The 27,539-nt window shown below is 44.3% G+C and overlaps 1 protein-coding gene across 4 annotated transcripts in view; it reads right to left on the bottom strand.

The window, feature by feature from the left end:
• The window catches only part of LOC118080655 (cholesterol 24-hydroxylase), a 28,675-nt gene extending 1,798 nt beyond the window's left edge, over positions 1-26,877 (bottom strand). Inside the window, exons 1-14 of one of the 4 annotated variants that reach the window (XM_060271923.2) lie at positions 25,302-25,649; positions 24,464-24,541; positions 23,307-23,388; positions 21,909-21,979; positions 20,029-20,115; positions 15,244-15,382; positions 13,219-13,329; positions 10,520-10,676; positions 7,763-7,825; positions 5,492-5,564; positions 5,019-5,103; positions 4,032-4,142; positions 1,956-2,044; positions 623-689 (exon numbers count right to left, since the gene is read on the bottom strand). In XM_060271923.2, the coding sequence (XP_060127906.2) occupies positions 623-689; positions 1,956-2,044; positions 4,032-4,142; positions 5,019-5,103; positions 5,492-5,564; positions 7,763-7,825; positions 10,520-10,676; positions 13,219-13,329; positions 15,244-15,382; positions 20,029-20,115; positions 21,909-21,979; positions 23,307-23,388; positions 24,464-24,541; positions 25,302-25,543 (1,455 nt within the window). In that variant the 5' untranslated portion in view covers positions 25,544-25,649. Of the gene's footprint in view, positions 1-622; positions 690-1,955; positions 2,045-4,031; positions 4,143-5,018; positions 5,104-5,491; positions 5,565-7,762; positions 7,826-10,519; positions 10,677-13,218; positions 13,330-15,243; positions 15,383-20,028; positions 20,116-21,908; positions 21,980-23,306; positions 23,389-24,463; positions 24,542-25,268; positions 25,650-26,640 lie in introns of those variants that run through there. The other 3 variants (XM_060271921.2, XM_060271925.2, XM_060271924.2) reach the window with 3 other exon arrangements.
• Between the last annotated feature and the right edge of the window lie 662 nt (positions 26,878-27,539).

Below are 27,539 nucleotides of genomic sequence, written 5' to 3'. Positions count from 1 at the left end.
ATGGGATTCTACTTACATTTTTTTTTGACTTACAAATGTGCGTTCGGAACGCATTAAATTCGTAAGTAGAGGTACCACTGTACGTATATAATTTCCAACCAGCTGGGGAAGGCTGGGCTGTGGGACACCATTTCTGAAACTACCGTATTACACATCGTACCCTGCTATTCCACCAGTCCTTTTGCCGAGGCTCCTGGAGCAGCAAGGTAAAATCACAGAATATTGCAGAGTTGGAAAGGACCCCGAGGCAGGGCCGTCTCAAGCAGGTCAGGCGCCCTGGTGCTGTGGCGTGGAGATTGCTCCGGTGCCCCCGCCCTGGTGGGCGGGCGCAGTGTGCAGCATGGTTTCCGCGCGGCTCTGCTGCACAGCGCCCCCCTGCCAGCCCCAGCGCCCCACGCCACCGGGACTACCCCTAGAGCCGGACCTGCCCCGAGGGTCATCTACTCCAGCCCCCCCCCCGGCAATGCTAAAGCATCCATGACAGATGGCCATCTAACCTCTGCTTAGAAACCTCCAAGGTGGTGCCCGTAGCTGCACCACCTGTTGGTGCCCTGGGCTTTTTAAAAGGGCAAGTGGTGCCACTTAAGAGGGGACTTGGAAATCCTAACGGTCACAGCCTTACCTGTGAAAATAGCTGCCCGATACAGGTATGAGCTCCCAGGGAAAATGGGAAGTAGGAAAAGTATGGCCTAAAAAATCAATAAAGAGAGAGAAAATCATAGAATTGCAATGCAGGAATCTCAAGATAAGAGTTATTGAAATGGTTTTGTATGGACAGCGTCCTTAGCAATGGCTTCAGTGCAACCTTGCCTTCACTCCATCTGCTTAGGAGTTTTGATTTACAGAGCATACCTGATCCACTTTTTCGGTACAGCAATGGCAATCATTTTTACAGCCTCCTTTTTCATTTCTTTTTTGTACTTTTTCCCCCTTTTTAAACATATTTTTATAAAGATTTCTTGGTTAACAAAAGTATGTGCAATGTCTCTTTTTTCAAGATACACTTTCTACAGATCAGTTTCATTTGTTGAGACATTAGTGTTACATTAGGAAGAAAAGGGGGAAAGAGGTGGAGGGGGGCATGGTGAGTGGGGTGGGGTGGGGTGGCAATGCTTCTATTCTACTTAGTGTATATTTTTTGTGTCAGCATTGCTTGTATATGTCTTGCCCAGGCAGCGTCTTGGGCTCCTTTGTACTTAAAAGCAACTTAACACAGAGACCGATTGATAATACTCTATGTTGTGAAAAGCTCACATGTTAATTTCTGCAGACCAAGCTACTTTTAAAGTAAAAAAAAGCAGTCCATTTTTCTTCTGGGAACCAAGTAATCGTAGCATCAGAATTATGTGAATGTACATTTGCTGGTAATCCTATGCAATTAAGAAACCCAGGAGGAAATGTGTATATATATATATATATATATATATATATATATATATATATAACCTTTCAATTTAGGAGTAAATTTAATGCCAGCTGGCCACTTCAACTGCATGTTCCAAAGTCATATGTATTCCCAATTATCCATACAGGCCATTCAAATGAGCTTCATGTTATAATTTGTTCTGACATTTTCCAGCATGTCTCCTAAAATCCTAAGAATTACCTAAGAATGTCAACATTCACCAAGTTTCTAACATTGACTAGACAATATGCATTGTATTAGAGAGTTGTATCCAGCATATAGCATTAAAGACTGTGCCCTCTCAAAACAAGGATTTCTGATTGTACCAACCAACTTTCGCTGCTTCTTCTCCCTGTGTGCATCCACTAAATCTGTTCTAGGGATTCCTCCAATCCCTAGCAGATTTGAAGAGGAAAGCAAGGGAAAGTCCCACTGCAAAAAACTGAAATTTCTGGAATTGACAGGATGCATTTGTTGGATACAGCCCAAAGCAAACAAATGAAAGAACGTTTAGCACAATTTCCCTTAAAATGCTGCAACAGAAACTTACATTGGTTGGTCTTTGCTAAACCGGTCAGGATTGAAGATAAGCGGGTCTTTGAAAAACCTTTTCATGCGTCCCATGACATATTGACTAAACTGGCAAGAGAGGAGAAAATCATTTGCACTTGTAAATAAATGCAAAGCAAGCTGCAAAAACATTTGTCATTCACAGCAAGAGGCAGCTGCACATCACACCCTCATATCACGGTTTTAATGAAATGGTGTTATCACTTCCTGGTCGTTCCTACATATGCCCTGAAGTCACATCTACTACATTTATATCAGCATTAGCTGGAAATGTTTTTAAATTTAATTCAATCCCTAATATAAAATTGAACTCATGGTGCTGTTTTGACACATGGCTGAAATAGTCACAGGTGTGTGTTGGAGAAAGCAGAAAGCAAATGTTTGGAGATAAACAAAACACTGATATCTATGAATCTGAAAGAGAATTATTTAGACCTTGCATTCATCCTCCAATGGCATCTGAGCACCTCTCAACTAAAGCACCCACATGCCAGACTATTTATGTATTTTTTGTTTTCATTTTCTATTTTTATGTTGCAAACCACCCTGTGATCTTCAGATGAGGGGCGGTGTATTAATCAATCCATTAATTAAGTAAAAAATATTTACATTTTTTTTAAAAATACTGCAAAATCCAAAATGTCCGGTGTTCAGTGGTGGAATGCATTAAAGAAATTGCAGGTTTTGAATTAAGAATGAATCTGATAAATATACTCTTAATATTGTTGAAAACATATGTTGACAATGCGGATACAGAAATGATCCTTGTCCTTTGGATCTCAGCTGATATGTCAACACCTGTTTAGTGGGGTAAAGAATCCTCACATATTCTATCTGAATAGGGTTTGGGTTTTTTTTAGAATATGGGATGTGCCATAATTTATTAGTCAACATATTATACCCAATCAAGGAAAAGCATCTTGTCCGAGAACAAGCTTATTGAAAAGAAGTGGGGGGGGTGTTATATTACTTTTCGGAATGAAACATTTGGTGAGGATTTGAGACCGTATTCATTATTATAAAGACATGTTTATTTGGTTGCCACCTAGCGGCCCAAAGGCAAAAGTGTTTCTTTAGAAAATTTGTAATGTAGATGCTTAAGACCTGTTTTTACACAAATCCGGAGTGGAGTCCCTAAGGCAGTTGGATGGTGCCTTGTAGAAGAAGCTCTTAACCACTACACCACACTGGGTCTCAAGGCAACTAATCTAGGTATGCATTGGTCCATACACACTGCCCAGGCTTTTGCCCTTGGGAGGTCACTTCAGTGCTACTAAGGCAGCGGTTTGGATTCTGGATTTGGTAGGCATGTGGGCAAGACTACACAGAGCACCCAGACTTAAACTTGCTTTCTGGCGCCTGGAATTCTTAGTAACCTCAGCCACTCCGCTGGCTTCTGTGATTTCCACTGGGCCACATATTTTTAAGCAAATCTTTGCCACCATAAGGGCTTGGAAATTGCTTTTTTTTTTAAGGTATAAAAGGGAGGGAACTTTCAAGATGAGATTGTGAGCATGCTCAATTTTGTGACTGCTTCTACTAGACTTCTGCAGCTTCCTTGTGTTCTTCCCTCATAACAATACCTGCCAAGTTCCTGTCTGAGAAATAAGGGACTGGACCGGAAGTAGCAGACCGGAAGTAGTGCTGTCGCCATTTTGGAACTGGGTGGAGCATGCTCAGAAGCGACTTTTGATGCTGCTTTGCCCAGTTCCAAAATGGCCGCCGCGCCAGAAGTCGCACTTTAGCCATTTTGGAACTGGGCAGAGCTGCATCAAAAGTCGCTTCTGAGTATGCTCCGCCCAGTTCCAAAATGGCCGTCGCGCCAGAATAAACCGGGGGGGGGGGGGAATCCGTTTTTTCAGCTGGGAAAATGGGGGTTTCCCGGGGAATACGGGAGACTTGGCAGCTATGCTCACAACTATGGCACATAATGCTGCCCCAGATTTACTTAAACAAAAATTAATGCAGACATGTCATCAGGGGATCTGGGAGGTTTGGTGCTGAAGGCCAATATTTTTGAGAGAAGCATTCACCACAGTCCATTTGACAGACTCACCATCAGAGTTGTGTTTGCTGGAATTCTGACTCCTTCAACGATGGTTTCCTTCCCTGTCCAGCGAGGAACAATGGGAACCGGGGAGTATAAGCGCAAGGTTTCCTTGAGAACCTGGGATAATAACAATGGCTTGAGCCACAATTCCACCATGCTGGTAAAGGGACTTCTTTACTTAACAGCTATGGTGATTTGAGAGATAGGAAGGGTGGGCTTTCAGCTGGAAACCAAACACGTTTGAGTTTCGTCTCCAGCTCATGCTCAAACCTGCTTGGTGGTTTTCAGCAAGTATATTTCCCTTAGCCTTAGTTCCCCACCAGTAAGAAAAGTCTTATAATTCTTGAGAACTGGAAGAAATGTCTTTTGCACCACCACAGCCAGGGTTGCTCATCTGCTTTTCAAACCAGGGTTTGTTTTTTTCAGCCAGGGCATGCTGGAGCATAGCTCCGGCACCTCTCAGGTGGTGGGTGCCATGGCGGGCCGGCTTCCTGACACTGCCCTGCTCCTGCTGCTGCCAGTTGCCAGGGCAGGAAAGGAGAAACGGATGGGATGGGTGGCTGAGGATGGGCAGAGTTCAATGCAAGTTAGAACCTCCAGGGCACTGACCCTCAAGCCCGGCTCGTTGCCTTTGACCGGGAACTCACCTCTGGTTTGGAAAGTTACAGACAAATGTATTGGGATGAATGAATGATTAACGGGAAGACAGGTAAACACCCTGCAAGCAATTCAGGATGAATGCTCATTGACATAGAACCAACCTGTAAACAAATGGGAACGAATGCTCAATAAAAACTGAACTGCGTCATAAGCTTTGTTCAGACAAATCTGGATAAATGCTGAATAAACAGATCGTCAGAAGGAGTCCCTAATCTCACTAGTGATTGCTGAGCCAAAAGGGTTGAGAGCAGCATTGGGTTACTTGTGCCTTTGCTCCTTCTTCTTTTTCTTTTTCAAATACAATTTATCATTGCATTTGTTCTCCAAGTGTACCTGAGATAAGTACTGGAGCTTCCCAAGATCTTCATAGGCGATGTCTCTCTTCACACCAATGACATTGTCTACTTCAGCCTGAAGTCTGTGAATCAGAAGATTTCATTGGCAACCTCTCCTTTGCAGTCAGAAAAATAGAATGGTGGCCTGCGTGGAGCATTTGTACAAATTCGTACATAGACGCCTTAGGACCATATCTTTACCCACACATCTTATGCACCTGAACTTGGGTACTTGCCAATATTGTCAAGATCCCCAGATTTTTAGTAGATATTAAGTACTTCACCTCTACATCCACTACTCTATAGCCACAGTTTCCTCACATTACGTTTGTTCGCATGCAGTGAGTGCTGGTCTGAATGGAAAAATTGTGTGAACTCGCCTCCCCAGTCTCAAATATTCTAAAAAGTGAAAAGCTATAACTTCGTAAAACTACCAGCATGGACAAATGGAGAGACGAACTGTTCACCTACTTTGCAACTATCTCAGGGTTTCGTGACAGCTCCATTATGGTGAAACTTAACTGGGTAGTAGAGGTGTCGTGACCTGCAGGATGAAGAAGAAGAAGAAGAGTTTGGATTTGATATCCCGCTTTATCACTACCCTAAGGAGTCTCAAAGCGGCTAACAATCTTCTTTTCCCTTCCTCCCCTACAACAAACACTCTGTGAGGTGAGTGAGGCTGAGAGACTTCAGAGAAGTGTGATTAGCCCAAGGTCACCCAGCAGCTGCATGTGGAGGAGCAGGGAAGCGAACCCGGTTCACCAGATTACTAGTCCACCACTCTTAACACTACACCACACTGGCTCTACACCACAGAACATGACAGAGTGTGGTAGGAAGCAAACTATAAAATTGGAATTGTTGACTCGTTTAGTCTTGTGTGCCTCTTTGTGACCCCATGGACCAGAGCACGCCAGGCACTCCTGTCTTCCAGTACCTCCCGCAGTTTGGTCAAACTCATATTCGTAGCTTCGAGAACACTGTCCAACCATCTCGTCCTCTGTCGTCCCCTTCTCCTTGTGCCCTCAATATTTCCCAACATCAGGGTCTTTTCCAGGGAGTCTTCTCTTCTCATAAGCTGGCCAAAGTATTGGAGCCTCAGCTTCGGGATCTGTCCTTCCAGTTGCACTCAGGGCTGATTTCCTTCAGAATGGATAGGTTTGATCTTCTTGCAGTCCATGAGGCTCTCAAGAGTCTCCTCCAGCACCATAATTCGAAAGCATCAATTCTTCGGCGATCAGCCTTCTTTATGGTCCAGCTCTCACTTCCATACATCACTACTGGGAAAACCATAGTTTTACCTATACGGACCTTTGTCGGCAAGGTGATGTCTCTGCTTTTTAAGATGCTGTCTAGGTTTGTCATTGCTTTTCTCCCAAGAAGCAGGCGTCTTTTAATTTTGTGACTGCTGTCACCATCTGCAGTGATCAAGGAGCCCAAGAAAGTAAAATCTCTCACTGCCTCCATTTCTTCCCCTTCTATTTGCCAGGAGGTGATGGGACCAGTGGCCATGATCTTAGTTTTTTTGATGTTGAGCTTCAGACCATATTTTGCGCTCTCCTCTTTCACCCTCATTAAAAGGTTCTTTAATTCCTCCTCACTTTCTGCCATCAAGTTTGTGTCATCAGCATATCTGAGGTTGTTGATATTTCTTCCGGCAATCTTAATTCCGGTTTGGGATTCACCCAGTCCTGCCTTTTGCATGCTGAATTCTGCATATAAGTTAAATAAGCAGGGAGACAATATACAGCCTTGTCGTACTCCTTTCCCAATTTTGAACCAATCAGTTGTTCCATATAGATCGGAATTAGTCTTCTGATAAAAGATAGAAGCCCTGATTAACGTGGCTCGTGCATAATGGCAGGAACTTACTTTCCAACAGAAACAAGCAGCAAAATATGAGATTATTATATTTTCTTTTTCCAAAGGCTGATTTCTGGAGATGGAACAGTGTCTCCTGGTGGAATCCGAGTGATAGTTTAGCCTGCTGCTATGTGAGCAGCTCTGGGGGTTTGTGTGTGAAGATGCTTACCTGACCTCCTGGCAGGTGAGCTGTTGCTGCTTACCTGGAAGAGATGGGGCAAGGAACTGAGCAGAGCAACACAGTGCAAATCCACCAGCAGGAGAATCAGATTGGTTCCACTGGTGCTTTTGCAGCTTGCTGACCTGGTCGCCACCTCACCCTTCCCAGTAAGCAGCAACGACTCACCTGCTGGGAGGTTAGGTAAGCATCTCTGCTCCAGCACATCTCCAGTGCTGGCCAGCTTCCTTCTCTTCTTCCTCCACCCACTAATAAAACCGACTTTCAGTCCATCTGGTAAAAAGCTAAACTTGAGTGAGAGGTGAATCTGAAAGCAGCACACCCCTTGACACATGAATGCAGTTCGCCAAGGCTGGAAGCAATGCAAAGTTTCAAAGTTGTTTCTTACAAACTTGTCAGGCACAACAGCGACTGACCCTGGATAGAAATAGGTACAGTATTATTATTATTATTATTCACATCAAGATATGAATCCAGTTGGTACAGTCAGCTCCAGAAAAAAATCTGTGTGAAATCCTTAGCTGTCAAGTTCTCCCTTTTTTAAAGGGAAATTCCCTTATGCTGAATAGGCTTCCTCGCGAGAAAAGGGAAAACTTGACAGCTATGCTCAATACTATTTTTATCTGCATTGGCTAAACATACCAGAAGTTCTGGATGGCTGATCTTCTTAATTATATCTAAGGAGCAGCAGACCTACAAACCTGCAATGAAGAAGGTGACAAAATGGTCCAACATCAGTTCATTGTTGCAGCCCTCGTCTTGTGCTGTAATGGAAAACAAAGAGCAAAATCTGACATACCTTTCTGGGCAGAAGTATAACTCCTGGAGTGTTCTAACAATAGCAAGAAGTTGGCGGGAAGGTATTGGACCTAGTCCTAGTTTTTCATAGCTAGTTATGTCCAAGTTTTAGCTTATTGCATTATGCTGTTTATGAGTCTACCTGGAGACTTCTATCAATTTAGTATGAAGCGGCCAGATGATCACCTTCTGTAACACATTCTGATGATGATGATGATGATGATGATAATAATAATAATAATAATAATTTATTATTTATTTATACCCCACCCTTCTGGCTGGGTTTCCCCAGCCACTCTGGGCGGCTTCCAACAGAAAAATGAAATAAAATAATCTATTAAACATTAAAAGCCTCCCTAAACAGGGCTGCCTTCAGATGTATTCTAAAAATCTGGTAGCTGTTTTTCTCTTTGACACCTGATGGGAGGGTGTTCCACAGGGCGGGCGCCACCACCGAGAAGGCCCTCTGCCTGGTTCCCTGCAACTTGGGTCTCGCAACAAGGGAACCGCCAGAAGGCCCTCGGTGGAGGACCTCAGTGTCCGAGCAGAATGATGGGGTGGAGATGCTCCTTCAGGTATACTGGACCGAGGTAGGGCTTTAAAGATCAGCACCAACACTTTGAACTGTGCTCGGAAACGTACTGGGAGCAAATGTAGATCTTTCAGGACCGGTGTTATGTGGTCTTGGCGGCCGCTCCCAGTCACCAGTCTAGCTGCCGCATTCTGGATTAGTTGTAGTTTCCGGGTCACCTTCAAAGGTAGCCCCGCGTAGAGCGCATTGCAATAGTCCAAGCGGGAGATAACTAGAGCATGCACCACTCTGGCGAGACAGTCTGCAGGCAGGTAGGGTCTCAGCCTGAGTACCAGATGGAGCTGATAGATAGCTGCCCTGGACACAGAATTGATCTGCGCCTCCATGGACAGCTGTGAGTCCAAAATGACTCCCAGGCTGTGCACCTGGTCCTTCAGGGGCACAGTTACCCCATTCAGAACCAGGGACTCCTCTACACTTGCCCACCTCCTGTCCCCCACAAACAGTACTTCTGTCTTGTCAGGATTCAACCTCATGATGATGATATCTGTTTATGGTGGTTTCCCTAACAAGCAAGCCAAACTCAGTTCTTTAGAATTAAACGTCATTGCTTCTTGTACTACTCGCTGCAGTACAGATGGGGAGAAAATACCCCCCTTTTGCTTATGAACATCTAAGGGAAATTACAATGAAGGCTGCATACTCAGTTACTGCAGTCGTAATCGTGAGTAATTAAGATGTTCTTGAAACTACAGTGGTGCCTCGCAAGACAAATTTTTCGCAAAACGAATGTGTCTTGCGATCTGATGGTGACTCGCAAGATGAATTCGTTTTGCGAAAAATTCATCTTGTGAATCACGGTTTCCCATAGGAATGCATTGAAATTTAATCTCTATGTGGGACAAGAAGCTACAGTTAGAACTGGATATGGAACAACTGATTGGTTCAAAATTGGGAAAGGAGTACGACAAGGTTGTATATTGTCTCCCTGCTTATTTAACTTGTATGCAGAATTCATCATGCGAAAGGCTGGACTACATGAATCCCAAGCCGGAATTAAGATTGCCGGAAGAAATATCAACAACCTCAGGTATGCAGATGACACAATCTTGATGGCAGAAAGTGAGGAGGAATTAAAGAACCTTTTAATGAGGGTGAAAGAGGAGAGCGCAAAATATGGTCTGAAGCTCAACATCAAAAAAATCAAGATCATGGCCACTGGTCCCATCACCTCCTGGCAAATAGAAGGGGAAGAAATGGAGGCAGTGAGAGATTTTACTTTCTTGGGCTCCTTGATCACTGCAGATGGTGACAGCAGTCACGAAATTAAAAGACGCCTGCTTCTTGGGAGAAAAGCAATGACAAACCTAGACAGCATCTTAAAAAGCAGAGACATCACCTTGCCGACAAAGGTCCGTATAGGTAAAACTATGGTTTTCCCAGTAGTGATGTATGGAAGTGAGAGCTGGACCATAAAGAAGGCTGATTGCCGAAGAATTGATGCTTTTGAATTATGGTGCTGAAGGAGACTCTTGAGAGTCCCATGGACTGCAAGATCAAACCTATCCATTCTGAAGGAAATCAGCCCTGAGTGCTCACTGGAAGGACAGATCCTGAAGCTGAGGCTCCAATACTTTGGCCATCTCATGAGAAGAGAAGACTCTCTGGAAAAGACCCTGATGTTGGAAAAGATGGGGGGCACAAGGAGAAGGGGACGACAGAGGATGAGATGGTTGGACAGTGTTCTCGAAGCTACGAACATGAGTTTGACCAAACTGCGGAAGGCAGTGGAAGACAGGAGTGCCTGGCGTGCTCTGGTCCATGGAGTCACAAAGAGTCGGACACGACTAAACGACTAAGCAACAACAATGGGCAAAAAAAGACATTTCAGTGCATTCCTATGGGAAACCGCAATTCGCAAGTCGAATTTTCCGCAAAACGAATTGACTCGTGGAACGAATTAAATTCGTCTTGTGAGGCACCACTGTAGTATGTTCAGTTGAAACAAAGGGCTGTAAACCACTTTGTGCAGCTAAATATGAACTTGTGGGGTCCACAGTGTGGCACTCCCAGTCCCAAAAAGGTTGGAGACACTCACGTGTGGTAAGTACAAAAGAACATCGTCTACCTGCACCCTTCAGTATCTGAGTGAGAATATCCAACGGGATCTCTTCTCCATCCTGCATGTCCTTACGCCTCTGTTCAATACACTCCTTCCCGGTACGACGTAGCAGCCTTACGCTCTCCTGAGCATCTTTCACTTCTTTTCTGTTCCATGGCATGTACTATAAAACAGACAACAGGTTTGAATTGCTCATTAATATTTGCTGGCTTAATAATAGTGGGGTATTTGGTTTTTCTCTTTGCAAGCTTCCTTGAGGACTGGCTCGGCTGAAAAGAAGCCCAGAATTTGTATACCGGTCAAACTCCTTTGGGTAGGAGAGGATATATATTGATTGCAAATTATCCCTCCAGGCACCCACGTGTGTGGGTTAAAATCTCATCCTTGGCAGCAAAATTAAAAGCATAGGGATCAGATTGTAAAACCTTGTTTTGAGCAAGTCCAGCTATGGAGTAAGCTGGCTTCCCCCTTCTTACCCCACTTAAGAAAGAATCAGGTAACAATTTGTACAGTAAGTTTAAAAATAAAAGATTTACTTGCTTTATGGGTTCACAGCAAAGTCAGCTATGCGGCTAAATACTGATATTTACAGTATAACCAGCTTCAGGCATGTGCCTAAAGCTGGAACAAGCATCTATTTGTTGGGAAATGTTGAATTGTATTTATGTCAAAATATTTCTGAAAAATTGAAAAAAAATCTTTTTTAAAAAAAAGCTGCAGCAAGCAGAGACATGTTTGCATCCAATCAGGGTGGAAGAGGAGGGGGGGGACAGGAAGTACTGTATGCTCCTTACTCTACAGGAGAGGAGAGGAAATGACATCACACAGATTCCTCCCTACCAACTGTATTTGTATGGTCTGAACACCTGCCTATCAGCAATACAGCTCTGTGGACTTAACCCCTTCTCAAGCTAGTTAGCAAGAATATGCATTTGTTAAAGGGTAAAGGGGCCCCTGACCATCAGGTCCAGTCGTGTCCGACTCTGGGGTTGCGGCGCTCATCTCGCTCTATAGGCCAACGGAGCTGGCGTTTGTCCGCAGACAGCTTCTGGGTCATGTGGCCAGCATGACAAAGCTGCTTCTGGTGAACCAGAGCAGTGCATGGAAACGCCGTTTACCTGCACCCTTCAATATCTGAGTGAGAGCGGTCCCTATTTATCTACTTGCACTTTGATGTGCTTTCGAACTGCTAGGTGGGCAGGAGCTGGGACTGAGCAACGGGAGCTCACCCCGTTGCAGGGATTCGAACCGCCGACCTTCTGATCAGCAAGCCCTAGACTCTGTGGTTTAACCCACAGCGCCACCTGGGTCCCACATTTGTTAGGTTTGGCTGCTAATCTCCTACAACTCTAAGCCCACATTAGAAGCTGGGGATCATCCAGCTGTCCACAAATTTCTATACACTATTTCTATACATCCCAGGCTCCTCTGATTCTGACTGCAACGAAATGGCTGCACAGAATGCGCAGAGCTCCAGAACTAATGTCCTTGGAGGCTCCAATACTGTAACAGAGAATGTGTTTTCCCGCTCAGTCAGAGAGATTGTTGGGCTGTGGGATGGATTGTATACCAGCAAGATCCCTATTCTGTCTCTGCCTCCCAGTACCAACTACAAACCTCACATCCAGCTGCCAGATGCACTGACCTCCTGGTGAGAGTGAGGGAATATTTGTGGACCACTGCCACACCGCAACAACAACAACAACATCTCATTTGTACCCTGCCCATCTAGCTGGGTTGCCCAAGCCACTCTTCCAAGACATAAAAGCATAATAAAACATCAAACCTTAATAGTAACCATCTGATCCAATATAAAAGTCACAATAACTTTAAAATAAACAACCTACATCAAATAAATGACATCAAATGTCAAAGAGAAAAACAACAACCAGACTTTTAGAAGACATCTGGAGGCAGCCCTATTTAGGGAAGCTTTTAATGTTTAATAGATTATTGCATTTTAATATTCTGTTGTAAGCTACCCAGAGTGGCTGGGGAAACCCAGCCAGATGGGCAGGGTATAAATAATTTGTTGTTGTTGTTGTTGTTGTTGTTGTTGTTGTTGTTGTTGTTAACAACAAAGCAACATTCAACAATCCATCTGAATCTAATAGTAAACAGTAAAATTAAACACCAGCACACCAGCAAATAAAAATTAAACAATTCGACCACAAAAAAGAATTAGCAATCAGAAGTAACAGCAAATCACAATGCATAAAATACCACAAAACATACACAACCATGTAAAAGGATCAAATTGAGAAACAAAGAAGCACAACTTGTAAAACTTTTTTAAAAATATCCCTGTACTCCTCTCTTCCCAACTGCTGTTCTCAAAGTCAAAGTCTGGGAGAGGCTAGGTGGGGCAAGGCAGGTGGAAGCGTCATTGCCTAATGAAGAACAGAAAGTCTCTCTCCCCTCACAAGGGGTGCTTGCAACAGGAGAGCTCAATATCACATTATCATCCACCAAGCATCAGACTACTCTCCAATCTCTAAAAATTCCTTCCCCAGGCAACAAATAGTCTGAATCCAAATTCTCGTTTCCCAGAGTCCCTGCTCTCTGAACACAAGACAGTCCCAGTTACAAACATTCCGCAAGGCAGGCGTAATTCTAGGATTTTGGAGACCCCCTGAATAAGCTTTACAAGCAAAATCTTTGCATAGGGCGAGTTCACATGAAAATAAATAAATGTCTGCACTCACCTCGAAAAAAGGAATGCGAGATTTGGATAGTCCTTGTAGGGCCATGTATATGGCACGTGGAAAAGGTGTCTGGTCATCATAGACAGTGTTCAGTTCTAGGCCAAAGCCCACCTGATAACATTCAGAAAAATGAGAAGGTTGGTCTGAGGGTCTGGGAAGGGGCTGCTGTAGAAACCCTTGTATTACCATATTAATGGACAGGAATGGCTGGTGCAGTGGGAGTGCCCTATAGTCACCCTTGTGACAACAACAACAACAACAACAACAACAACAACAACAACAATAATAATAATAATAAATATTTATACCCTGCCCATCTGCCTGGGTTTCCCTAGCCACTCTGGGCAGCTCCCAAAAGAATTCTAAAAACATGACAAAACATCAAACATTAAAAACTTCCCTAAACACCAGGTGACTGACAGTTGTGGATCCTGCCCGCTGATTGGATACAGTTCCCTACCCCTGCTTGAACGTCTTCCTTGGGAGCCGTTTGCAGGAATCATTTCTGTTCCCATTTGGGGGCTTACAAAGCAATGCCGCAGCTGTCTGTAGCATGTTATGCAGCAACACTTGAGAGGGCCTTCTCAGTGGTGGTATCCCAGTTAGGGAACTCCCTCCTCTTTGCAGTGCAGCTGGTGCCAACCTTGATTAGTTTTCAGTGCCAGCTATGCTTGTTTGCTCGGGTGTTTATCAAGCTTTCAGGCCAGAGCAAGTTTGTTTAACTATTACTGTTTGTTAAGGTTGGCCACGTCCACAAATACCTTTGGGTTCAATAACTTGAGACCATAGTTAACATGGTTGTTTTATTAAGTAGCAGTTGCAACAAACACTAGTTTTCTGCTGGAGGAGCCCTCTCAGCTAGCCACTTTCCACTCCCTCGCACCATTCTCCAGGGATTTTCTCTAAACTACTATCCCAATGTCTCCTGTAAGGTTGTTGTTGTTGTTTAGTCGTTTAGTCATGCCCGACTCTTCATGACCCCATGGACCAGAGCACGCCAGGCACTCCTGTCTTCCACTACCTCCCGCAGTTTGGTCAGACTCATGTTCGTAGCTTCGAGAACACTGTCCAACCATCTCATCCTCTGTTGTCCCCTTCTCCTAGTGCCCTCAATCTTTCCCAACATCAGGGTCTTTTCCAGGGAGTTTTTTTATGAGGTGGCCAAAGTATTGGAGCCTCAGCTTCAGGACCTGTCCTTCCAGTGAGCACTCAGGGCTGATTTCCTTAAGAATGGATAGGTTTGATCTTCTTGCAGTCCATGGGACTCTCAAGAGTCTCCTCCAGCACCATAATTCAAAAGCATCAATTCTTCGGCAATCAGCCTTCTTTATGGTCCAGCTCTCACTTCCATACATCACTACTGGGAAAACCATAGCTTTAACTATACAGACCTTTGTCGGCAAGGTGATGTCTCTGCTTTTTAAGATGCCGTCTAGGTTTGTCATTGCTTTTTTCCCAAGAAGCAGCCAAGCAGGCGTTTTTTAATTTCGTGACAATTGTATATTTTTGTGTTTTTTTTGTGTGTGTTCTATTTTAAAACCCTTTATGTACTTTGTTCTGGGATTGTTACAATGAAGAGCACGCAAGACATTTTGAATTAATAAAATAAATTAAAAGCACCATGAACTTGTCTGGTTTTTTTTTTTTTTAGTAATTATGGTAAGATGAACCTGGCGATTTCAAAAATACAGAATGGTTGTTCAATGTTTGGTAAGTAATTTTAGTTCTTTTGTTTACAAAGGGTTTAATAATAATCTGTATGACATTAGTACTGTACTTTAATTTGACAAAAACTGATAATTTATTGTCATGGTCTGTGCTTTAACAAAAAAGAAAAAAGAAAAATGGGAAATAAAAAAGAAATTCTCTGTGGTGGAGCTGAACTCAGCAGGCATAACATTTAAAACAGGGGTGGGGAGTCTGTGGTCTGATCGATGTTGTTGGACTCCAAATCCCATCTCCCAGAGCAAAATCAGGGATGATGGGAGTCGGAGTCCAACAACAGGAAATTGATCTAGCATGTACCTTTGCAATGATGTCCAGGGTCACTCGACTCAGCAGGCTCAGCATATCGACTTCAGTTTTTCCGTCGGCTTTTCCCTCCAGCTCCTCTATAAGTTTGTCTGCTTGGTCATTGAAGGTTCCCATCAAGCGAGTGAGGTAACTGTCCAATTTATTGTTATTATTATTATTGGAAAGTGTGAGAACGGAAGTTAGTCTTATCTCTTTTGCTGCCTTTTTTCTTTTGTACTTATCTCTCTCTCTCTCTTGGAGAAGATGTGAGGGGATGCCATGATTGTTTTGTTCTGTATATATTGCTTAATAAATTACTTAGAATGCACACACCTAAGCTCCACATCGTTTCTGCCATACTCTGCTGATTCAGTGTGCACAAATCTCTGGATATGTGTCGCTGGTGCGTACCAGGACTGAAGTTAAAAATACAGATAAGCAAATTACTAGATTTTTTGTTGTTGTTAGAATGGAACCTCAAGGATGAGGAAGTAAAAAATGTAATGATAAAATGGGCACAGGATATTGGCAGAGTTATATATAGCGTGCAATGGGAGAGGCTCTGGATAGAAAGCATGAAGTTCACAGCTTGCATGGCAATAAAGGAAAATATGTTGAAAATGACCTACAGATGGCCCCCGAGAAATTAAGTAAAATTGATAAGACAGGAGCCAATAAATGCTGGAAGTGCCAAGAAAAGGTTGGAACGTTTATGCATTGTTGGTGGCAATGTAAAAAAATTCAAGAATTTTGGAATAAGATCTATGAGAAATTGAAAAGTATTTTAAAAACAACATTTGAAAGGGAAAAAAACCCAGAAGTGTTTCTGTTAAGCATGATACCAGAAAATATACCGAGGGATAGGAGAAATATAATATTGTACGCAGGAGCAGCAGCAGTACCATCTGTCCAGGAATGGTTAATCAAATTGATAGAATATATGAATTTGGATAAAATGACGGTGGCCATAAGGAATACACCAAAACAGAAAATTCAAAAAGAGTGGAAATTAGTGGAGGAACACCTGAAGAAAGAGGGTATAAATACTGAATTGGTAGTTTGCCTAAATTAATTCGTATCGTTTAAAGAGAGAGTGTGAATAGTAATATGAAAAGGACTCGAGGGTTCCAGTTTCCGCCTGCAGGAATGGCTGACCTGTTTTCCATCCCTCCAACCCTCATAAGGAATTTGGCGGTTGCTAGGGGAGTAAATGGCAACCCCCTTACCTCTCCGGGGGTTACGGAGAGGGGCCGCTGGCCCGCGATGCCCCCTAACCCACTCCGATGGTTAAAGGAGTGGGGGGGGCTTGGGCTGTAGCACTTATGAGGAATGCCGGAACTCCCGGACACTAACCTGCATGGTGGGGATTTCCATGATTAAAGAAGATAATTAGGCTTAAATCCATGGACATACTTCAGAAGGAGGGGCAGAAGCTCTGTTTACTGCTGAGGAATTTACGCTGCTGAGGGTGAGGAGTCAAAGGCTGTATCTTATCTGAAAGGAGGATTGATGGGGACGGAACGACAACGGAAGTGAGACCTTTTTTTTATTTTTTGCATATGAGTTACTCCGTACCTTCCCAGACGTGATGTCCTGGCTTGTTTGGAACAAAAGAGAAATAAAAGGGATCTGTGTGAGTTGATTTTTATAAACTGTTGATACTGAGTATATTTTTTGAAGATGTGGAGTTGCTGACGAGAGAAGCCCCCCTCTAGCTGGAGGGAAGGAGTGTCTGGAATGCGTTCGGAGGATTTATGAGATGTGACGCACTTTGAATTTGAACAGCGACCTGAAGCTAAGTTCAGCTATAGGGCAAGGAGAGCCACTAATTTATCAAGAATCTATGCATAATGTGATGACTGGATCTTCTGCCTGGAAAAGCTGTAAATTTCATAAAGATCGTTAATCTACATAGTTATGAGAAGAAAATGAAACTGTTTTGAGTTTTCTAAGATGGCGCTGCTTCGTGTTGAAAGATCGGCGCAACAGGGACGCTCCAGACCAAGAAGATTTATGGGGAGGCTGGACTGATTAACTCACACAGGAGAAAGAACATATGTGAAATCTTGTTTGATATTTATCTCAGCAGCTGGGAAAAAATCGGATGACAGAGGAAAACATCTATGTGATTGTAAGGGAAAGATCGGGACTATTATAGACTTTGAGTGATGATTTGGACTTTAGAAAAAAGACGGCAGTGAGCAGTTGCGAGGAATCCCCAATTTCTTGAAGCATGGGAACCCCGAAAAAATTTAGATGATTTGGCATAACATTCGGTTTGATTGATATGTATTTTGTATAATTTGAAATAATGGATGTGATATAAATGTTTTTAATTGGAAAATTAATAAAAATATATTATAAAAAAAAGAAAAGAAAAGGACTCACCCGCGAGGGGTAAAATGATATAATAATAAGAAAACAGGAAATAAATAAAAGCTAAAGGAAACGATATATCATCATTTGGAAGTATTTTAATTTTAATCTGTATTTAAGTTGTATTTACTTTGCATTGAATGTGTATATTTTTCTTTTTCTTGTCCCTTTTTTGTCTATTTATTTTGGTTTTTTTTAATGTTTGATGATTTTCTTTGTAATTTTTTTTAAAGAAGGAAAGTTTTCTTTAAAAAAAAACCAATTAGGCTTGAAGCAACAATTCAAGTTTTCGAAGCCAACTGCAGATGAGGATGGAAGACTCTGGTGACTGGTGCAATTAGACTTGAGGGGGGAGGCCTTCCAACCAGGGGCGTCTTAGCCATAGAGGCTACTGGCACAAGGCGCCAGGGCGACAAATTCTGAAGCCCCGCCAGCAGCACTGCCCTCGCCCGCCTCTTTTTGGGCTGAAGGCGCCGTTGCAGGGAAGCCGGCCGCGAGCCTTCCGTCAGCGCTGCAGAGTGCTGCTCCTCCGGCAGGGAGGAGGCTCCGGGCACAGCGCGGCATGGCGGAGGCGCCCCCCCCAAATGCTTCCAGAACTTGGCGCCTGAACGGCAGCGCCGCACAGCCGCTTTGGCCGAGGTTGCGAAAGGAGGAGGAGCCGCGGGAGGCGGGAGCAGCTGGGATCGGGCCTGCAACCTGCCAGGGAAAGGAGCCAGGAGTCTCACGGCGTGCCCAACCGGGAGGTGCTTCGTAGCGCGGCTGGCGAGGGCGCGTTGGCGGATCGAGATGGCTGGAGGTCAAGGCTCGCGGGCCACCTCTCAGTCGCCATCATAGCTGCCAAGTTATCCCTTATTTTAAGGGATTTTCCCTTATGCTGAATAGGCTTCCTCGCGAGAAAAGGGAAAACTTGGCAGCTATGGTCGCCAGGCCAGCATGGGCACTATCCTGCCGAGTGCTGGCTAGCTCCGGCGAGCAGCAGCTCTCCCTACGCAATCCCACCCATCCCACCGCTGGCTTTTCCCCAGAAGGGCTCTTGGCTTGGCCAGCCGGCTGCCACATAAGGGCGCTCTTGGGGAGCCCTCCGCCGTCGCCCCATGCTTAGGTGCACAAGTGCTCCCACTGCACACACGCCCCGATCCACCTTGCCCTGCTCTGCCTCTGGCCCACTGGGAGGGAAATGGGGGGGGGCGCTGGAGGGATATTTGCACCATGGTGCCAGATAAGCTTAAGACGGCCTTGCCCAATGTCAAGATGTGTTGGCAATCCATGCACTAATATCAATGCAAAGGAAACTGTTGGCTTTGGCGATGGTTTGCTAAGGGTGCACTTTACACTCAGCATGCAGAATGGCATGCCATAGAATAATTGCATGGTGAGGTTCTCTGTTTATTCCACTGCATTTCACTGATGGAGAGTGAGGTTGGGAACCACACAGCATGATGTGTCTAGCCTTTCATGGACGAAACTCATTTTTTCTTCAATGGATACAACCGCACGCCCACACCCACAACAAATAGGGGAAGCTGCTCTGAAAAAGGATTTAAATCTGCTATCTTTGTTCATAATACATTTTGAATTTTTTATTTTATTTTTAAAAAGCTGATGAATATGCAGATCAATTCACAGGTCTAACAGTTGTGCAGCGTTGGAAAGTGTTCTGAGAGCTACAATTAAGGAATTTCTTATATCAATGAGATATAAGATCTTGCATAATAATCCTTCAGAGCAATTTCTTGCACCCCTAATTAAGAATTTCTTTTATAAAATCCATAGGAACATACAGAGCTATTTTATCCAGTCATACTGCTGGTGCATATAGTTCAGCACTGTCTACACTGAATGGCAGAGACTCTCAGTGCTGGTATCTACACACATATAAAAAATGTTGTGAAAATGCTTTTTCTAAAAAACGTTTTGAAAAATACATTGAATTTGGCATAGCTCATTGTCGCCATCTAGCGTCACATTTGTATATCGCACTTCGCAACACATTTAGAACATTTTTTTGCAGCTGTGTAGCTGAGCGCTGTGGGCTAAGCCACTGAGCCTAGGGCTTGCTGATCAGAAGGTCGGCCGTTCGAATCCCTGTGACGGGGTGAGCTCCCGTTGCAATAATGCGAGATGAGCGTGCAACCCCAGAGTCGGTCACGACTGGACCTAATGGTCAGAGGTCCCTTTACCTTTAGCTGAGACCCAAGGGAGTCTTTTCCAGCTGGAGACACTGGGGGACTGAATCTAGGACCTTCTGTGCACAGAGTAGATGAAGAAGGCCCCAAGTTCAATCTCTGGTTCCTCTTGGGAGGGTGGGAACGATTCCTATCTGAAGCACTGGAGAACTGTGGCAAACCATTGTAGATGAATGCTGAGCAAGATGGACCACTGGTCATAGCACCAGGCAGCTGCCTGTGTTCTCTGCCTTACCTTCGACTGAAAGCCACATCCATAATTCTCCGCTGTTTGTACCAGTGGGCATGGTCGAGATCACTTACTAAGCCATTCCCTAAAAATCTGCGGGAAATGGAGAAAAACATTATACCCTTCATGGACTAGTTCAGATGTCATATTCTAATCTAGTGTGGAGAATCAGGGATATGCCACCAGGCTTTGGAAACCAGGCTTTGGAATGAATTCTGGTCATTGTTTACCTGATTCAGAAGTTGTGGTAAACAGTGGTTAGAAAAAACTAGAAAAAGGAAGAGATTGGCATGCATGAAGGAAGAAGGGAGGACATGATTCTAACAGCCTGTTTCCAATATTTCAAACCTTGTTTTGAAGGATTACCGGAACTGAGCCTTAGATGTGTGAACCAAAACTCTTATTTTATCAACTCCCCCTCTTTAATTTTCACATGTCTGCCTTTTCTTAAATATGGTACAATTTGGCATTTAAAAAAAATGCTACCCACTAAGTTTTCATTGCTAAATATTCCTCCTAACCTCATGGTTCGTCAGACAGGGATCCAAAATACAGTGGAACCTCGGTTTTCAAAGGTAATCCGTTCCGGAAGACCGTTTGACTTCTGAAACATTCAGAAACCAAGGTGCAAAGGGCAGTCTGCCAATTCAATAGAGAAAATTGTGAAAAACAACAGATACATGCAGAGGAAGCTGTTCGACTACCTAGGCGCATTTGATAACGGAAATAAACGATAAATTGCAATAACTCAGGCCAAAAGAAGATGGATTTCGAATAAGTCTTCACTAGGTTTTATTGATGTGATGCGAAGTTTAAATGGGAATCAATCCCAATGTTGAAGGCAAATAAAGGTAAATTCCAGTAAAAATCAGGACAAGGCCCTGTTTCGACTATTCTTCGTTAGCACAGATTCACAGGTCAAAGTGTACCAAATATGTTTGCCTTCACAAGCTGCAACAATCGCCTCTCTGGGATCACAGGTTAACAGAAGCCAGGCAGGTGGGGGAAAGGTTATGTATCCACATCTTCCACCCTTAAACTGCAGCATAAATATTTGCCAACTGTTAGCCTTTGAGCTACATTGTGGATTTACTGGTATTTCTATCTACTGAGCATGCTGCGTACCTAGTAAACCATTTCTCTTCTGAGCCGCTTTGGGGCTCTTCTTGTTAATGCTACAGATTGCATGGAGTATTCAGGAAAACGTCCACAGCTATCTAGGTACAAGGCTGTGTAGCAACGTGGAGGGGGGGGGGGAAATGCAGGACACATGACAGGCATATGCTCAGGTCTGAGCCACATCACAGGTTTTAAGTTGGAAAGTGCTTCAGGGGAAGGATTTAGAACTGATACTCAATTGGGGTGTGTGTGTGCTTAAGCCTTTTTGCACCTGCTGTTTCTGTGCTCCAAATCCATCTCTTCAGGCCATGAGTTTTGAAAAGCATGGCTGTCATTGACTCTGGACTAGACAGACCCTTCACAGACCCTCCAAGTAGGGTTGCCAGACTCAATAGTTCAGGACTTCTGTGCCTTTAATTGCCCTGCTCTCTTTTGAGTCTGGAAACCTTCAAGAGAAACCAGCAGACCATTTGTTTAATTTCCAAGCAAAGGGTCTACTGGTTTTTCTTGAAGGTTTCCAGACTCAAAAGAGAGCAGGGCAATTAAAGGCACAGAAGTCCTGTCCACTATTGAGTCTGGCAACCCTACCTCCAAGTTTTATTTTCTGGAGACAGTCCTGGATTTATAGAAGCAGTCCCGATTTCTGATTTGATCATGGAATCTCCCGCTTTTCCTTAGGATGTCCCTATTTTTATTGATTTCAGGCTGGAAATTGGCCGTTGTTTCGTCATACTTATTGATTGCAACTTCCTTTTATATAAACTTACCTTTCTCCAAATAGATTAGAAGCACGCTCATATTCTTGGTCTTTTGGGTACTGTGGTGACAACAGGAACTCCTAAAATTAAATCCTTTGGTCAGTTTTCTGAAATTTGGTTAATCTCCTTACTAAGAATATCAAGCGCTAAATTTAGGAGAACTGATTTCTAAAATCAGTGTGCTGGGCTCAAATTTGAGGATGGGGGCGGGGGAGGGGTACCTTCCTTCTGCCTTTACAAATGGGGTCAGGGTCCAATTAAGGGTAGTTATTTCAGAATACTTTGCTTAAATTTGGCGGATCTTTTGCACAGGGCTTTGCTTGGCAGGTGGGTCAGTCCACATGGTAGGGGAAGCAACTTGGAGACATGCTTGACCTGGTACCAGACATGGAACCCACAGAGGACAAACAAGACACCCCACAGGTCAAGGACCTTGAGGCAGTGGTGGAGCTTCATGCTCCGGCATCGGGGGGGGGGAGAGCAGGTGGGGGGAGGGCTGGCATGCATCCTGGAAGTGTGGCGCCCAGTGTGGGCAAGGGAGCAGCCACGATTGCACCCCACCGGGATCGCGCTGCCGGAAGCGGTGCGCTCCCCCTGCACTCCTCTTCCTCTGCCACTGGGAGCAGGCAGGGTCCCCTGAAACCAGTCCTGAGGATCCACTGGAGGGACCATCTGGGACCTGCTGAAGAACCTCTGGGGCTGTCAGAGAAGGAGGTGGAGTCACCACCACCGCTCGTCCTTGAGAACCCCGGTGCCAAAAAAGGTCCAGGTCCGAGAGCAAGAACATAGTATACACGTATGAACCCAGATTTGTCATGATGAACTCCTTCAGGACCAGTATCTGTGGTTAGAAGACCAGTATGGATAAGCCCTTCCTCTTGAGCTTTCCAGTTGCTAGAAACAAGACAAGTCTGGGGTTCCTTAGGCCTAATGGTGGTGGAGGAAGGCAACCACCTCCTTTATGACCTTGTTGAAGTCCCTGTGACTATAGACTGTTCCATGACCTTATCATGGATCATGTTGGCACCTGGACCAGTTTTCTGTGCTTGACCTTGGTGTCCTACAGAAGTTCAGGACATGCTGGCTGGGTCTGATGGGACCTGTAGTCCAAAGCATTTGGAGGACAAAAAGCTGGGGAAGGCCATTTTAGAGGGAGCGGGTCTAAGGAAAAAGTGAGAGCTATGTGATTTATTGGAAGCGCCAAAGGTATTAGAAGCCTAGTGGTAATGTAGTGTCTACCGGAGCAACTTACACTTTGAATCTTCTTCACCTGTTGTCGGCCTGCACATGTGCACAAATAAACCACAGGTCTCAAAATTCAAGTGAATCTCCAGTAACCACATTCAAAAGGAATAAAAGCCCTAGATAAACTATTATACCTCTGAAGTTGTAGAATTGTGACAATACCTTCACTCCTTCGGGACTTGATACTAAGACCACAGCTTTGTGAAGTATATTAAAACGCACGACTGGTCCATATTCTTCAGCCCTATGAAGAGAAAGTCATCCAAAGTATTTCAAAAGGAAAAGGAAAGCTTGCCAGAGATAAGCAGACAGCAAGTTATATGGAACGTTGCATCATGTTTTGAAAAACTGGAACAAAAAATATATGCTTTCAAGAAAGAAGATTCCACCTAAACATTTGGAAGAACTTCCTGACAGTAAGAGCTGTTCGGCAGTGGAATTTGCTACCAAGGAGTGTGGTGGAGTCTCCTTCCTTGGAGGTCTTTAAGCAGAGGCTTGACAGGCATATGTCAAGAATGCTTTGATGGTGTTTCCTGCTTGGCAGGGGGTTGGACTGGATGGCCCTTGTGGTCTCTTCCAACTCTATGATTCTATGATTCTATGTTGCCAAGATCATGTCTGTGCAAAGTTTATCTTGTGAACAAGTTGCTCCTTCTGGACAATACATGCCACCATCAATTGGAGTAAGAGGAGGCCCTACTGTGGGGGGAGATTTGGCCTTTGGAGATTCCAGAGCAGTGCTGAATTTCAACAAGAGCAACTCCAGAGCATGGATAGTCCACTAACACCACCTGGTAAGAATATTATTGAAATAGTGCCCTCCGCCCTCAAATGGGGACAGATATAAGATTGGACCCTATCCCAGGTATATGGAAAATATTTCATATCTGAAGTCATTCATGGGCTGGAAGTAGAAGTTTTCAACTTTGCCCTTGCTGTAGAAAACGCTTGTAAATTACCAACAAGCAAAATAAACTGCAAGAACATAGTTGGTGATTTCTAGATTCCCTTTACTCAAGAGAGTTAATGGAAATGTACATATTAGGTTGGGTTCGTGCTACATAAGAGTTGTGTTGATGGCTGCACATTCCTTTCTTAATTTGCCATTCCTCCAATTTTATGGCAAACCATAGGGCACTCTGGGAAAACTTTGTTTTGCACAAACTGGGACTTTCCCATTCTGCCAGTAGTGAATTATGTTTCTCCTAACATGCCCAGCTGGGGCAAAGGTTCTTGACGACATCGATTGTTGGTCTGAATTTGCATTGAGGGTCATAGCCTCTTATACCAAGCTCTCTGAAAAATTGAAAGTAACTTACCACTGCAGAAAGAGATCTGCAAATGGCTCCTGGTTTTTAACCATTTTCCAAATGAGTGGCCCATGACCAAGAAAAAAGCTGCAAAACATTTTTTTAAAAAAAGAAACTATATGTTATGAAACTATATGAAGAACATCATACAGTGGTACCTCTGGTTACGAACTTAATTCATTCCGGAGGCCCATTCTTAACCTGAAACCGTTCTTAAGCTGAAACCGTTCTTAACCTGAAGTAACACTTTAGCTGATGGGGCCTCCCGCTGCCACAGAATTTCTGTTCTCATCCTGAGGTAAAGTTCTTAACCCGAGGTACTATTTCCGGGTTAGCAGAGTCTGTAACCCGAAATGTTTGTAACCTGAGGTGTTTGTAACCCGAGGTACCACTGTACAGTATTTTGCACTGAAGTCAAACCAGGAGTGCCTATGTGATTCCACACACCAATTTCCAAGGAACATGCATTACTCATCCCAGAAACAACAGCCCATGATCCATCCCACTGTGACAAAGGGGAGATCATAAACTTGCATGTCTGTTCATTTTTAAAATTATTATTCCAGGTACTACAACCAGCAACACCAGGGTCAGGAAGTTCTGCCACCTGAGGCGAAAAGCTCACCACCTCCCTCCTCCTGTGCAGGAATGTCCTGCCAACCCTGCCTCCTCCTCCTGTCAAAGTCTGGCCACAGGAAAAACACAATATATCTAGCACACGTTTGTACATTACGATTTGGAGGTCCAAGAGAATTAACAGCCCCCCTCCCTGCGGCGTCTCTCATTAAGTATCACAATCCTGCCAGCCTCTTACCTCACCCTTGGGGCTCCAGGGATGTGATCATACCTCATGTGGACTGATTTTATGTAGCAGCAATAAAGGCCAAAAGCCAGAAGAGCCACCGCGAGCAAAATGCGCAGCAAGCCCCATATTGCTTCCAGCGCGTCCATGACAGCCAGGAGCTCAAGCCACAAAGCTGCAATGCCAAGCCTCCAAAGTTTGAACGGCTCTGCCCTGGAGATTGGAGTCCACGAGTTGTTGCTTTGGCAATAAATCTGAGTTTGGGAGGAGTCAGGCTGGAGGAACATACTGTACAGTACTTAAATATACAGTCCCTGCAATCAGATTGAGTCAGAGGGACCAAATGATGTCCTTGTGGATTTAATTTTAGGAGTTAGTACGATGCCACAGCACCCAGTCGGAACATAGAATCATAGAATTGGAAGGGGTTCCCGAGGGTCATCGAGTCCAACCCCACTGCAATGCAGGAATCTCAGCCAAAGCATCCATGGCAGATGGCCCTCCAACTGCTGCTTAGAAACCTCCAAGGACGGAGAGTCCACAACCTCCCGAGGGAGACTGTTCCACTGCCGAACTGCTCTTACTGTCACAAAGTTTTTCTGTATGTTGAGTCAGAATCTCCTTTATTGTAACTTGAAGCCGTTGGTTCGAGTCCTACCCTCCAGAGTAGGGTTGTCATATGTCCGGGAAATCTTGGACATGTCTTCATGGCAGTGACGGCCCTGCGTGCCTCTTTCCCCAGCTCAGGCTGGCAGCGGCTCGGGCTGTCCCCTTTCTTGCTCTTCAAGATATGGCAACCCTACTCCAGTGCAGGAGAAAAGAAGCTTGTTCCCTCTTCCAGGTGACACCCCTTGAGATACAATATTTGAAGACGGCTATCGTATCTCCTAACAGTCTGCTCTTTTCGAAGCCAAACATACCCAGCTCCTTCGGCTGTTCCTCATAAGGCTTGGCTTCCAGACCTCTGATCATCTAGGTCACCTTCCCCACCTCCCCATGTGTAGTAGCCCCAACTGAGGAGGAGGAGGAGGGGAATGCGGAGGACAGTGGGAAAAGGGTGAGAGCAGCCCTGAGTGCCCGCCTTGCTTGGGAGCAGGTCCAAAGGAACTTACTGCATCTCCCCAGCCCAACCTCCCAAAGCGTCGGGGGGGGGGGGGGAGGGAGAGACCTCAACAAGGAATCTCCCTTTCTTTCCCTGCTAGAAGAAGAATTGGTTCTTGGAGTCCCCCTGGGGGGAAAGAAAGAAAGAAAGAAAGAAAGAAAGAAAGAAAGAAAGAAAGAAAGAAAGAAAGAAAGAAAGAAAGAAAGAAAGAAAGAAAGGTGAAGTTGAAAAATGTGTCCAACAGGCCAATGAGGGCTGAATATCCACATCTAGTCCAGTAACCTGTCTTGTAGGGGCCAACCAGAGGCCCACGAGTTGCTTGCAAACAGAATCTGACCACAACAGCTCTCTTCCCATCCATGGCTCTCAGCAACTGGTATCCAACGAAGCATAATGCCTCCAACAGTAAAAGTAGGACATAGCCATAATGGCTAGCAGCCACTGGTGACCTTATCCTCCATGATAATGTCTAGTCCTCATTTAAAGCCATCCAAGTTGATGGCTGTCACTACCCCATGTGGGAGTAAATTCCATAGTGTGCTGTGTGGTGTGAAGAAATATTTCCTTTCTCTCTCTTGAATATTCCAACATTCGACTTCACCGGCTGTCTCTGAGATTTAGTGTTACGAGACAAGAGATAAAAACGCTTATGTTTTCTTCATTCCCTTTTCCTGTCCAACGGTGGGCCACTAATAAACGATTAACTAGGTGCAATGCAAGCTCAACGGAAACTGATTGCAGTAATTCAGAATTAGAACAATACTGTATACAGCTCAAAGGTCGAGCATAAAAGTCATTCTTCCCCATCCCCTAAGTTTGCGATAGGATACAGCCTCGAAGACAGGTGTGTGCTGTCTAACACGGCTGAAGAAAACACTGGTGATTCAATATGGTGTTTCCTTTCAAGTCTTCTTTTAACACAGCTGAGAGTAATAGCTAACAACAACAACAACAACAACAACAACAACAATAATAATAATAATAATAATAATACCCCACCCTCCCCAGTCAAAACCGGGCTCAGGGTGGCTAACACCAATAAAATTACAATAAGACATAAGAGAAAAGAAAACAATTAATTTAAATACAGATTAAAAGGAGTCAGCCTTTAAAAAAAGATGGGAAGTCACAGTGCAGAATTGCTAAGTCCAGACATACTTGTTCAGTATTACTATGGTTGT

The sequence above is a fragment of the Zootoca vivipara genome, chromosome 1, assembly GCF_965207765.1.
Source record: "Zootoca vivipara chromosome 1, rZooViv2.hap1.1, whole genome shotgun sequence".
NCBI classification, from domain to species: domain Eukaryota; kingdom Metazoa; phylum Chordata; class Lepidosauria; order Squamata; family Lacertidae; genus Zootoca; species Zootoca vivipara.
The sequence above is the reverse complement of the archived record's forward strand: the minus strand, read 5'-3'. Positions and strand labels throughout refer to the sequence as shown.